At 34.4% G+C, this 13,429-nt stretch overlaps 1 protein-coding gene across 1 annotated transcript in view; it reads left to right on the plus strand.

Moving 5' to 3' along the window:
• Positions 1–11,043, plus strand: part of Smyd4-4 (SET and MYND domain containing, class 4, member 4) — a 29,729-nt gene extending 18,686 nt beyond the window's left edge. The window contains exons 2-4 of the mRNA XM_081728868.1: positions 3,706–4,569; positions 7,560–7,681; positions 9,689–11,043. Coding sequence (XP_081584994.1) covers positions 3,753–4,569; positions 7,560–7,681; positions 9,689–10,810 — 2,061 coding nt within the window. The 5' untranslated portion in view covers positions 3,706–3,752 and the 3' untranslated portion in view covers positions 10,811–11,043. The remainder of the gene's footprint in view (positions 1–3,705; positions 4,570–7,559; positions 7,682–9,688) is intronic.
• The last annotated feature ends 2,386 nt before the right edge of the window (positions 11,044–13,429 follow it).

Here is a 13,429-nt window from a genome sequence, read left to right on the forward strand (position 1 = left end):
CCCATGGATGTGCAACTAATGAGATATGAAAAATTGAGGACCGATGGGAAAAGTGCTATTTTATATTACGTTAAAGAAACGAAAGTACGGATAACTTTAGATTTACCCTCGTATATAAGTTACTATTCAGAGATGCTATCAAGTATTTTCAGTTTCAACTTACAACTTTCAATCTCTTCCTTAAAGTGCTTTCCTTAGTGCCAATATCTCTCGCGACTTTTCTCTTCGACTCTCCTTGTTCTGTTCTTTGGCGTGCTTCTTCCAATAGTTCTTGGGTAAATACAAGCTTCCGTTCTGTTTTTCTTTTATACTTCCCCATTCTCTAACACCTGTAACAAAGTTACATAACTTGTTAATTGTCTTAAAGCTTAAAGATGATAATTAACAATAAAATAGCAGCAGAGTTTTAAATGCCATAAACCCCTCCCCTAATTTAGTAGTTGCAATATCTAGGTCATGCCATGTAAGTTCGAAAAATAAAACAGAAATTGATCACTTTTAATATTACAGTCAAATTTTTAGTCTGAGACAATATACCTGAAACATATTGAGTGGTGGGCAAGAGTACGCATGCGGATTCTTACCCGTCTCGTGCATGCGGATTCTTACCCGCACCTCACTTGCTTCCTGAAATCGTCCCTACGTGACAGTCCATGTTATGCTGCTTCCATAGCAAAGTGTTGGCACTAACAACAGACATTACAGTTATTTGTGATATAACAACCCTGGTGTAATTACTATTCTACAGAGAAAAAAAGCTTACGTTCCAAAATCATAAACTTACATCAAATGTATGCAAAACAAATCTTTACCTGTTTTTCTTCTGTGCCTTCTGACGACCAATTTCAATACACTTCCATACAACTGGCGGGACTCACTCAATCACATGATGCATTCGATATCTCGATCAGTGCTACCAATTCCCCGGAAACACGGTCGCGCACTCTTAGACGCTGCGTACTCTTATCCCCCTCTCCCTTATATATATATATATATATAACGTAAAACACACGCATCCACATTATCGCAGCCACTCTCTACTCTTTCTGGCAATACTTGCTTCCTCCCCAACACCCATCCGGCAGTTTGCCGCGTATATGTGAAGAGCTTCATTGCTTGTACTGTCCCGCTTTGCTATACACGGCAATCTGCCGCGCCGGATTCTAGCAGGGAGATCCGTCTGTTTTTGCTCGCCAGATAAATGTGCGGCGGTCGCCAGATAAATGTGAAAAGCTCCATAGCTTGCAATGTCTTTCTACCTTGTCCGGCAATTCGCCGAAACGGATCCGGCAAATCGCCGGAATATGTGAAAGGGCGGTAAGAGACGGTTGAAATTATCTCTGGGACAGTTGTCAAACTTGGTTAATTGCCTTGGAGGACCTTTTTTTTGGATTAGGGTGGTTCTAATATTCGGAAGGAACAATTTGTAAATTGGTTAGAAACTCGCTGCTAGAACCTAAATGTCTCTAGATGCTGTAGGCTAGAATACCCTGTATCAAATGGGAGTGTATCTTTTGCATACTTGGAGTGAATCGTTAGAACATTGTTGAATAGAAAAAATATAGAAGACATCTTGATAATCTTATCTACCCTAGTTGAAAATCATATCTACGCCGCTGCAAGGAAAATATTGAACGAGATACCTGTGACTAGTAGTTTGACAATTGAAAATGAGGGATAATGATCTGAATTTCCTGAGTATTTTTCTGAATGTGAGTGAAGTAAGTTCAATTACATTCCCAGGTGAAGACAAATTTTATTTTTCCATGTGAGCCTATTACGAAGCATTATATTTCGATAATATTATTTTCTTTTTCAAATTTTGCCGCCTTGAGCGGTGGCACGGCTCGACCCCCCTCGCGCCGGCCCTGTTAATGCTCGAAAACAGTCTGTAGAACAGTTTATCTTCGTAGAACATCATAGTTCTTGATACCATCAGCCAATCATCGTGATTCAACGCCGTTACTAGATTTAATGCTGCGAATATTTTGCAGTATTTCGTCGGTTACGAGAATGTTGTTACAGCGTTCATTTATCTGTGAGTCTTTTCGATTATGTCTAACGCGCCAACTTCTTTGCCAAGTCGGAATTTGCATTACATCAAAGTCTGGAATATGATTAACTCTATCACACAGAAACAGAAAGAGACTGGCAGAGATTTCACAGAGGTTCTTAGTGCATCAGCCAATTTTATTAAACCTGTTAACAAGCAGTTAGAGGTTTAATTCCAGCGTGAAAGTAAACAGTGAGTTTACAGAGAAACGAATTTCAATGGCGAAAATTCTACCTAGTGAAAAGACAAGAGACGAATCAACACAACTTGGAACTGCGTACATTTGCTTCAGAATAAACGTGTTAAGCGTAATCGTGAATACTGCCAGTACGAATATTGAGACGCGTGTCGCAGCACATAAAGAACTTTATGCTTACTTGTCCTGTTTAGATCCAGCCAATTTTGAAGATTTTTCCAAGGCATTACCAGGTGGAATACTGTATAAAGTCACTGAACTTTGCCAGACGGATGTCGCTACAGTAAGAGAGCGTCTCTTCAGATTTCCTAACCAGTGGAAATGCTTAAGTACAAGTTTCTTAGACGATGTAACTTACGCATATAAAGGCAATCAAGCACTCCAAGAAGACGATAACTATAATGAGACTGATTATCTCTTTCAGGTGAATTCTGAGCTACCAGATTCAGAACACGAAAAAGTTCGAAGAGATCAAACATATGAAAAGAAGAAATTCTGTGTCAAATGCGTTTATTGTGCTCATCTTGTCCTCTTAAAGTATATGCTGTTTGATGCTCAATTTGACACTTTGTTCAGAGTGTACAAATTCATTTTAACCATTCCTGTTACAGAGGTTTGTTGCGAACGAGCGTTTTGGAAACTAAAACTAATAAAGAACCGTTTTAGGAGTTTATTGAGTTGTGTCCATTTGGAAACTGTTACTAATGAATTTCGAGAGAGAGCTCACCAGTAAAATCGAATCAGAAAAAGTGAAAGACTACTTGTGTTCTACAAGTAAAGAGATTGCTAGATATCTTAATCCGTGACTATTTCCTCTGTTAAAAAGGAATATATTTAGAAGGAATATATTCTACCTGGTAATTGCAAATGTAGAAATATATCAATTTTATAATTTATTTTAGTTGTAATTTAATATGCAAAAAAGTGTTTAAAATATCAGTTCTGTATAAATTTCTAGCAGTTTTCTATCAGATATGTATTGCGTGTTTGTTATGTGATAATGTAGAAATTATCATTCCTGAGATTTTTGCCATACTCTACTCTGTAAGTATGAAAATATCCATAAGTTTTTCTGAATCCATACGTTGTTTGCTAAGAGTCTGTAATGTATGTAATGTGTAATTTTCTGAAATGTCGAGTAAACATTTTTGGAATTGAATTAATTTTTTAAAACAAGAATAGTAAAAATAGAGGATAATTAAAGTTAGTTGAAGTCAAACAGTGCTCCCAAAACATTTGTTTTTGACGGAAATTATGCTTTTCTAAATATCTTTTTGGTGGTACGCCCTCTTTAATGCAATTAGATCGATTACAATTTTGGAGCCAGTACGGGCCTGATGCCAGCCACTATCAAGCACAATGGTAAAGTTATGTTGATTGTTTTTCATGTATGAGCATATATGTGTGTATAAGATATTTAATTTAAGATATTCATGTGTACATACTTTTATTGCAGACATGAGTGATTAAATTTGATCGTCTCACTATTAATATTTGGCTAATATGAGCAACAAAAATTTCGAACAAATATTTCAAGAATTTTGCAGCACCTTGCAGCAAATGAAGGATATAGAAGAAATATCGACTAGCTTCTCTAAACTTGTAAATGATGAAGAACGTGTTCACTTTGTGTTAGAATTAATCAAAGATGTACCAAATTTAAAATCCTTCAATATTAAGAATGTAGATCAAAAATCAAGTGTGGAGGCTTCAAATTTACGAAGTCTTGGCAATCAGGAGTATCAAAAGAAAAACGATGAAAAAGCATTGTATTTTTATACAAAAAGTTTGGCTGTTTCCCCACATCCAGTAAAAATTGATATCCAAACACAAGAAGGAAAAAGTGACGAGTTGTCGTTAGCTTTTGCAAATAGATCAGCAGTTTTGTTTTCTATGAAGCACTATAGTGAGTGTCTGACAGATATTGAAAGAGCTATCCAATATGGCTACCCTGCAAAATTGAAGTACAAACTATTAGAGAGGAAAGCACGATGTTTGCATAAATTATTACGTTTTGATGAAGCTAAAATAACTACCAATGACGCTTTGCAGTCTTTGCCACAAGCTTCCCTTCCTGAAGAAAAGAAACGTTGTTTGGAAATGGAGCTTAGTAATGTGTTAAGAAGCTGTGAGATTAATAACGAGGAAGCACAAGCAATTAGTGATAATTCTTCATGTATATTAAACAAGAGAAGAGCGAGTTTGCCTAGCCTTAGCTATGGAATAAATGCAAAAGTTCCTTGTGCATCAGACTGTATTGAATTACATCAAAATGAAACCGTTGGACGCTGTATTGTAGCTACTAGGCCCATAGAGCCAGGTAAGTAAAATATATTAGATGTTAAGCCTCTTCGCTAAGCTCACTCCCAAGGGCGCCGATTCTGGGGGGACCGCACCTCGGCCTCCCAATGCTCATGTGATCCCCATATATTTTATGAATATGTATTTTTTTATTATTATATATATTGTTATGAAATTTTTTTATGGATATACAGTATTTGGCATAATTTGAATTTAATTTGTCTTAAAATCCTCATATATGCTTTCTTAGACCCTTGTCTGCAACCAAACACGCATCTGAATGCCCCTCCTCAAAATTACAGAGAAATCGGCGCCCTTGCTCACTTCCATATTTTTAAAATTAGTGAATAATTTTAAAGACAATGAAAAATATCGAAAATATAGTAAGTGAGCCAGGTAGTGTCTACAAAGTGCTATTTCCATCAACTAAAAACTGTTTCCAAACCTTTTCTTATAGAGCAAAAATTTGAGTATATAATCTATGACATAATTTTGGGCATCAAAATTTATAGATCTTGAAAAAAATTATTGGCACATATAATATCTTTTCGTAGGTACTACCTGACTCACTTTCTCATTATCTTTAAGTTATTCAGTAAAATATTAAAAATAGTGAAGATAAGCTTACGGAAGAGTCTTAATAACTTTAGTATTATTCTAGTCTTTAAAAGTCTTTAGTAGTAGTAGTCTTTAGAGCATCAATGATTCACAATATAATTTAGAAATAAATAGCAATTTTGGGGGGAAGGGGGTCATTATCCTGAAGAACGGGCACAACTGTAAGCGACTGGAATTACAACTAATGAAGAACATTATAAGTTAACTTTTTAATTACTTGATATTTCTGATTGCATACTGATACATGTTTTACTAACTATAACTTGAAAGATCACACTGAGGGAAAATAACGTATATAGCGTACGTAGAAACGTAGGTTACGTTTGTAAATCCTGTAGTTTTTGGACTTAACGTGCAGCAAACGTATAACTGAAAAAAGTATATTTTATACGTACTTTCCGTATAAGTGTTCCAAATAAATGTACTTTCCATACGAACGAAAGAACTGCATATAGGCGGTCAAGATCTCATATACAAATGGACTTAGGTAACATATAGCTGACATATGTAACATAGATATATGCATGTAATACACAAAGACTGTTAGATGCCATACATTTAGCAACGGCATGGTGTAACATCCAAGTGGGAGAAGTATGTAGCACATGGATAACGTATGTTCCGTACTGATTTCCGTAATAAACATAAGAATTCCGTATATTTGTACAATATACCGCTGTCCAGATAACGGATTTTTCTCAGTGCAAGTATAACATTACTTTAGCTCTGTCAATTGTCCCTGTAGTAGACAAATGAAGACAATGAAAGTGCAAACATATAAGTGAGCAAAAAGATTAATAATCACTGAAATTATAAATTGTGAGTAAACGGGCGAATCTCGAAAAGAAATATTCTCAGAGTTTCTTTACAAATTGCATATGATGCAATCCGACATCGAATTGAGCCTTTTGTGATTCAAAGATACGAGCCTTATTTAAAGATAGCCCTTTGAAGATAAAAACGAAGCAACAAAATACTGGTGAAAAATTAGGTACACGAACATAAATTTTCGATTACACTTTTAACCGCAATTTTACTGTATCACCAGCCGCTATTACCAGCACCACATTTTACGTGGACTTAACTAATGAAGAAGCATTTCCTAATTTTACAATATATTGTATAATATAAGTCAATATAAAAGATTGACAGGACTTCTCTCAGAAATACAACAGAGATATTTGTTTATCACCAGCGTGTAAGGTAATTGAAATCTGCAAGTATTTTAAAATTGTGAAACTGCTAGGAAAGATCGTTGAAATGCAACTCCTTTGGATACTTTTGCATATTCGGTTTATATAAACAGTACACGTTTCGTATTCGTTAGGAAGACTACCCTTTGAAATGAGCGGGACAATCTTACAATGTGTTTTTGTTCTCTGAAATATAATTTCTTACTAAATATTACCTACTTTTTAATATCGACGTAATCTTCTGGGATGATAGCACAATTCTAATAGTATGGCCTATGTAATAATCCTTTTTAGGAAGAATCACATCGATGAAAGCACTATAGGTATGTTAAATACGATCGTAGTTCATAAGTTTACTGCTAATTTAATTTCGTAATACGCTAGAGACTAGCCAACTTTTACGTGTCTCAGAAGCTGAAACTAAACATGATAATTTCATTTTAAGTACCAACACACTTTCACCCCTTTTACGTGTTACTAAGTAGAATTAACTTTATAAGGTACAAGAAGGATGTGAATTAGCACTGTGAAATATTTTGAGATACGTCCTTAAGTGTGTATTTTTATTTCTTTTGATTAAGTATGGAAACCATGAATTTTATGAAAAAATAAGTTTTTGTTTGCAGTTAAAGTAATATTCTATGTTCTAAACGACATTTTGTCTACAAATGAAACCATATTTCTTTCGCATTATATTGGAGCAAGGGCGCCCATCAGGAGGGGCAAGGTGGGGCACTCACCCCCTAGAGGAAATTGTACTTCGGAATATCGAAAATCCAATAGAAATTTTAGAATAGTTACATCAAAATTTGAAACTATATTTGAAATGTCGCTTATACTTGCCCCCCCCTGGAAACCACAACATGGGCGCCCTTGTATTGGAGAGATATAAATATTTAACTTTGGATTACTACTTGTCCAAGTTATTTAAAGCTAAATGAAGAAGGAGATAATAATGAAGTTTCAAATTCTAATCAATAGAAGCCAATTTGTATTCTCGTTCTTGACAACACCACTGGAAGGATGACAAATTCAGTTTTTAAATAAAGCAACTGGTATTATTATAATTAATGTTATTAATCTGAATGATTAGGTAAAAGATGTATTGACGAAGCCAAGAAGTTGAATTAGTATCTGTTGCATTCTTGAGAAAATCTTTCTTGATTCATATTGACACTTTACTGTCGATTATTTTCAGGTGACGTTCTAATCGTTGAGAAACCTTATGCGTCCGTCTTACTACCAGATTTCTACTATACACATTGTTTTAGCTGTTTAACGAGGTGTAGAACGTTGATTCCCTGCAGAAATTGTTCCTTAGTAAGTGAAATGTTTTAGGAAATACGAGCTAATATCTTCTAATTTTCAGAAAATTCTTAATATAGACCTATTTGATATCGAGTATAATTAATGTACTAAAATGAAATCTTATAAGTTTAATTTGGCACTTAAATATTCTTCGTATAATTTAGCAAATCTATGTTGTAGATTGTAGTGTTTCTATCAAAAGGCATGGCAGATTTTTGTGTAGTATAACAAATGTATTCAAACGTTTCGTAAAGAATCGAAACAATATTTCTGGAAGCTATATTAAAGCCAATATAATACTTAGGGTTCTATCCGATTTGGTATCGCAGAATAAACAAGAATATATGTATATAAGCTAATTGATTTGTTGTCAGTCTGTTGACATTTCCGAGACAAGGAAAAATCTTTCTGATAAGAACTCTGTTGATTTTACTCCATAGTGATGGTAGTAATTAATCATTACTTACTATTGATGTTTTGGTACTACAGTATTATACAGCATGTTAAGAAAAAACCTGACAAGACGGTAAATGATAAAATCTTTACACCATTTCATATTTCCTCCTTTTGATATTTTGTATATAGGCAAGGCTCTAAGGAAAATATATTGATCTCTGTTATATTTGTTGGACATTAAAGTTCATATATCATTTCAAATCTCTTTACAAGTAAATCTCGTTTGTCTGTTAGAGAGTTTTTGTGAAGTTCAAACAGCGGTTGTCAACGATTCCAACATAACTTTTTTAGTATTTGTTGCTCTATTAGGACCACTCTGACATTCTTTTAACATTCTCTTTGTTTATTTAGAAAAAAATACTTGCTTAAATGTACGGAGAAATTAAACACTTGCATGCACATATGATCATAAGTATATATGTAGTACAGTAGAGTTGAGTTGATTTTGAGTTTAACGTCGCTTTCAGCAGCGAGGCTATATGAGACGATCTACTGATTAATGTGGAATCCAAACCACATGAACTCCCGCCGGGCATCAAACCCGGGTCTCCAACACCAAAGGTGTGTACGCTAACAGCTTAGCCACGAAGGAACTTCCGTAGTACAGTAGACTTCCGACTATCCAGCCTAATGGGCGGAACGGCAGACCGGATAACAAAAAAGCCCAACAGGCTGGACTTCTATAATTATTCACTTCCTACTGTACATGTACGATTTAAAACACACTGTTTATACTAAAACCTGTTACTATTCATATTTTTAGACCTCATAGTATACAGGCCAGTACTTTAGAGATATTTGTTATGCACTGTACTGTATGTTTTAAGAATTGACCAAAGAAAATGGAAGTCCAAGAATAAACATATTGTACACATCTTAAGATAATTGTTATAAGTTTACCTTAATTGTAGGAAACATGAAATGATAGTACTAATACATACACTTTTAAAATAAAACATTAGTGTCAAACGAAGGCCTAATTATTAAAAAAATGATTTAAACTTATTTTACTGATTGTTTATGCATGATTACGCAAATGTGGAAAGGTAGGCCTAAAATAAAAACCAAAATTGCAATTTTTTAGCTTTTGAAAAGTCTTTGATAAATGATTGCTTCTCTTTGGCAAAGTCACATTTTTATGAAGACAGTAAAAGTAGACCGTTCAAAAAATATATTCATCATTTTATAACGGACTTAAAAAAAAAACTTGGCCGGATAGTCGGTAGTTCACTGTACATTGTATGCACTAATTAAAATCACGTCGTTATTCTAAGATCTTGTATTGTATTTGAGCTTCAAAATCAGTATAACCATGTTTACCATTATCTTATTATGGATTTCGAGTAGTACTTTTTGCATTTTTGTGAACCAAATTATACAAATTTCGTTATCTACATAAGTAGTTACAAAATAGAAAATATTGTGGATTAACAAGTTACAACAGTTTAAAATGAATTTCATGAACGAAACATATTTCATAATAAAGAGTCAAATAATGTGTGGAAGCTTTATGTAAATATCTTAGTAATGCATTATTTGAGATGTATATTTCTTGTATTTCAGGCTATGTTTTGCAGTGATCAGTGTTATGGAATGTGCTGTAAAACCACTCACTCAACGGAATGTAAAGTTCTCCAGACTCTCGTACAATTGGACATGGGGAAAATGGCACTTCTAAGTTTTCGTTTAATCACGTTCTCTGGTAGCAAGTACTTTCTAGATCTCCATAACAGATTAAAGAGTGAATGTGTTGATAAATCACCACAACAGGATCCCAAACCAATAGAAGGAACTAATGAAAATGGTGTTTATAATTCATCCGACTATCGTACAATATACCATCTGATTGGCCATTCGGATAAAAGAACAGTGTCTGATCTGTTTAAACGTGCATTTATGGCTGTATGCTTGTTACTTTGCTTGGATGAAACGGAGTTTTTTGTTCAGGAACACATACTAACAACAGAATTAGACAGTTTTCGGTTGTTCATTGGTGGTCTGCTTCTTCGACATCTTCAAAACTTGCCGTGTAATGCACATGAGATATCTGAACTTGTAGTTTACAAAAACGACGCAGCAAATTCATGCAACTTAGAAATTGGTGCAGCAGCATATTCAACATTAAGTCTTATTAATCATTCTTGCGACCCAAATGTAGTGAGACACAATCACGGAGATATTGCTGTTGTAAGAGCTATTCGAACAATTAAAAACAATGAAGAAATATTAGATAATTATGGCTATCATTATGCTGTACATCCAAAATTCGATCGTCAAAGAAACTTACAACAGCAGTACTTTTTTGTATGTAATTGCGATCCTTGTCGACATGATTGGCCATTATATCCACACATCCGTAGTGAAAACGCGATTTTCAAATGTGCTAATTGCAGTACTCAAATTCCAAGTAAAGCAGCATCTAGTAATACTGACTGGAATTGTGGAAAATGTCACCAGTTAATTGAGTGCTCTTCTTTACGTAAAAAATTGTCATGTTCATCTGACAGATTTAAAGCAGCTTTTACTGATGTATTGCAGGGGAAAATGGAAGTAATTTCAGAATTGGTTAAATATCTTGCATTTATGGATCAGAATGTGATCAGACCATGGAAAGAATACAATGACTGTCAAGAAGCCATAAAACAATGTTTTGGTATGGCGGGTAATTATTCAGTGTTACTCTGATATATATTCTGTGTACTCATCTGGAGAAATAAAATATTGTGTTAATAAAGATTGTTTTGTATAACAATGGGGTGACAAGAGTGATATGCGTAATTTTAATAACATCTTGTAGTGTGAAGTGTACAATAGAAAATAATAAGAAAACGAAGGAATTTAAATCTGTAATTAATTGAACATTAGGAATCGAATTTCCTTGTTTGTAATTTCATTTTATTCAATAACAAACGTTATTCATTGGTTCCAATTAGCTAAGGATAGAAGTCAGTGGGGAGCTTTTGTGAACGCGGCACTGAACCTCCGGGTTCCATAGGCCATAGAGTTAGTTAGTTAGTTAGTTATTCATTGGTACGTAAATATTTCTACCCTGCTTCTGCTAACGAAATATTATTTCATTGTATGACGTAATATATTTTCCATTGAGATATGTATTAAAAGTTGTTATGAACAAGGTGAGGATCTGATTGACATTCATTTGGATCAACTTGCTGCATATCATTTATATTACATGAACAAAGTTCTAAAAATGGTTTTCATTTTGGCTCTTTGAGTTACAAATTCACGGGAAAACTATATTTCAGAATCTTAGGACAAGTTAGCAAACTGAACAATGTTAAATTTCGGATCCTTGACTGCAATGAAGGTCAATAAAGAATATTTCAAATCATTAAATTAAATCAGCGATAAAAGCATTGGATCGCCTAATGTGGAATAACGGAAATTATAAGTATATAAACAAATAAATTTCGTGTTTCAACTTGAAACTTCGGTAAACTTCCAAACTATATGGATCCAGAATTCTAATCGGAACCAGAGGAATATGGAATGAGATGGAGGCTGTTGCTGTAGCTCTGAGTCAATATTCCTCAGTCTCGATATCTTATATCGTTTTTACTCTATGAAACTCAAATATCGAAACAGGAAGTGTAGATATCTACATCTGCCTCTTTCAATAGGGAAATAAGGTAAGGTTGACATTTTTTTTTTTTTTTTTTTAGAGAAAAGACGAAGATTTTACGATTTTGAGAGAGGAAAAGGAAGATTTGTGATATTCAGAACTTACGTATAACGAACACATATATGACTTCCCATTGTAACGCAGAACAATTTTAATTGGGAGCAGGGCAGTTTCATATTTAAAAATTATAACACGTGAAACACGAAATAGTATATTACAATTTAAGGTGGGAGCTCATGTGGTTCAGATCTCATGTTAAGCTGAAAGTCGTCGTCTCATATAGCCTCAGTGCTGAAAGGGACGCTATACTCAAACCCAACCAACCAAGTTTATATTACACAAATCTTTGTTACCTTTTAATTATATTTTAATTAAATCTTTGCACCTCTTTAACATCCCCAGATTCTTTTTTTAATCATACGTTCAAAAAATTCTTGCAGAACATATCGAAATTCTAGACCCTTTGGAGTTCTATTTTTATTAGTTCATAGTAGCGTTTGTTCCTGACATCAATAAATCACGATCGATCGAAACTGCGATATGATCGGGACAGATCGAGGCGAAGGCATAGATACCGGTACTAAAACCAAACTACTCAAACATAAATTTGGAGTGCCGGCTAGATATGAGACAAAAGCGCAACCTATTGCATTTTTTCTCTATCGTTGGGCTTAGTTGTTAACAGTGTGTGAGAGATCAGTTCCTTTATTTTTTCTCACTGACTTACAAGAACATTTTAAAAGCGTTCAGAAGTATCATTTCTTCACGGAAGAAATCCGTTTTTCGGGGAAAATAACGCATAACTGAGCTGATTTCAGTTTAGCGTCCCTTTCAGCAACGAGGCTATATAAGACGTGGACCCACAGCTTAACGTGGGATCCAAACCACATGAGCTCCTGCAGAAAAATCAAACCGGGTCTTCCACGCCAAAGAGACATGCGCTAAGCACTTAGACATGAAAGAGCTAATAACGCATAACGTAAAAATCACCAGGAAATCGTAAAGCTTACAGAAAAACGTAAAATGTGGCAAGCCTACGATAAGGGTAGAAATTTAACTTACTCTTGTGGCCTTGGATCCATTTATCCCTGCCTCTTAAAGTTTTTGCTGTGGTATCTGTCGACAGACGGACAGAATTCTATAATCTTCCGTACTTAATGCTACCATAGTTTGGAAGTCATAAACACATAACACAAGTTCGTTACTAATTTTATGGAATAGCAAACGATCTTATAACATTTATTTTAAGTGATGTCCATATCCCCTTGGCAGAAAATAACTTCGTGGTGTTACCTACTAAACCGAACTTCCAAAACGAGAGAGAAATAAATTTGGTTTCTTATATCGTAGTTGAGTGGTTGACAGGAACAACGTTGTTACTTTTTTTTAGTAGCCAAACCGAGGTTGAAATGAAATAATGTCATATTCAGCAATATACTTCCAACATCTCTCACATATACACAAGAGATGTTTTTGTGACATGCTGTAAAATTTGGCTCCTAGTTACAGCATTGTTCATATCACCCTTTCCATTGTATACTGAGTTTAACTTCATTCCTTGCGTTTTCTTTCTGTATCAAAATTAAAATAAGAAATTATTCTGTCACTATTGACCCAATCTAAATTGTTTTAAACTTTTTTTTTTTTTTTTTTTGTTAGTGGCA

Source organism: Thermobia domestica, chromosome 10 (assembly GCF_964235325.1).
Source record: "Thermobia domestica chromosome 10, izTheDome1.hap1.1, whole genome shotgun sequence".
In the NCBI taxonomy this organism is placed as follows: Eukaryota; Metazoa; Arthropoda; class Insecta; order Zygentoma; family Lepismatidae; genus Thermobia; species Thermobia domestica.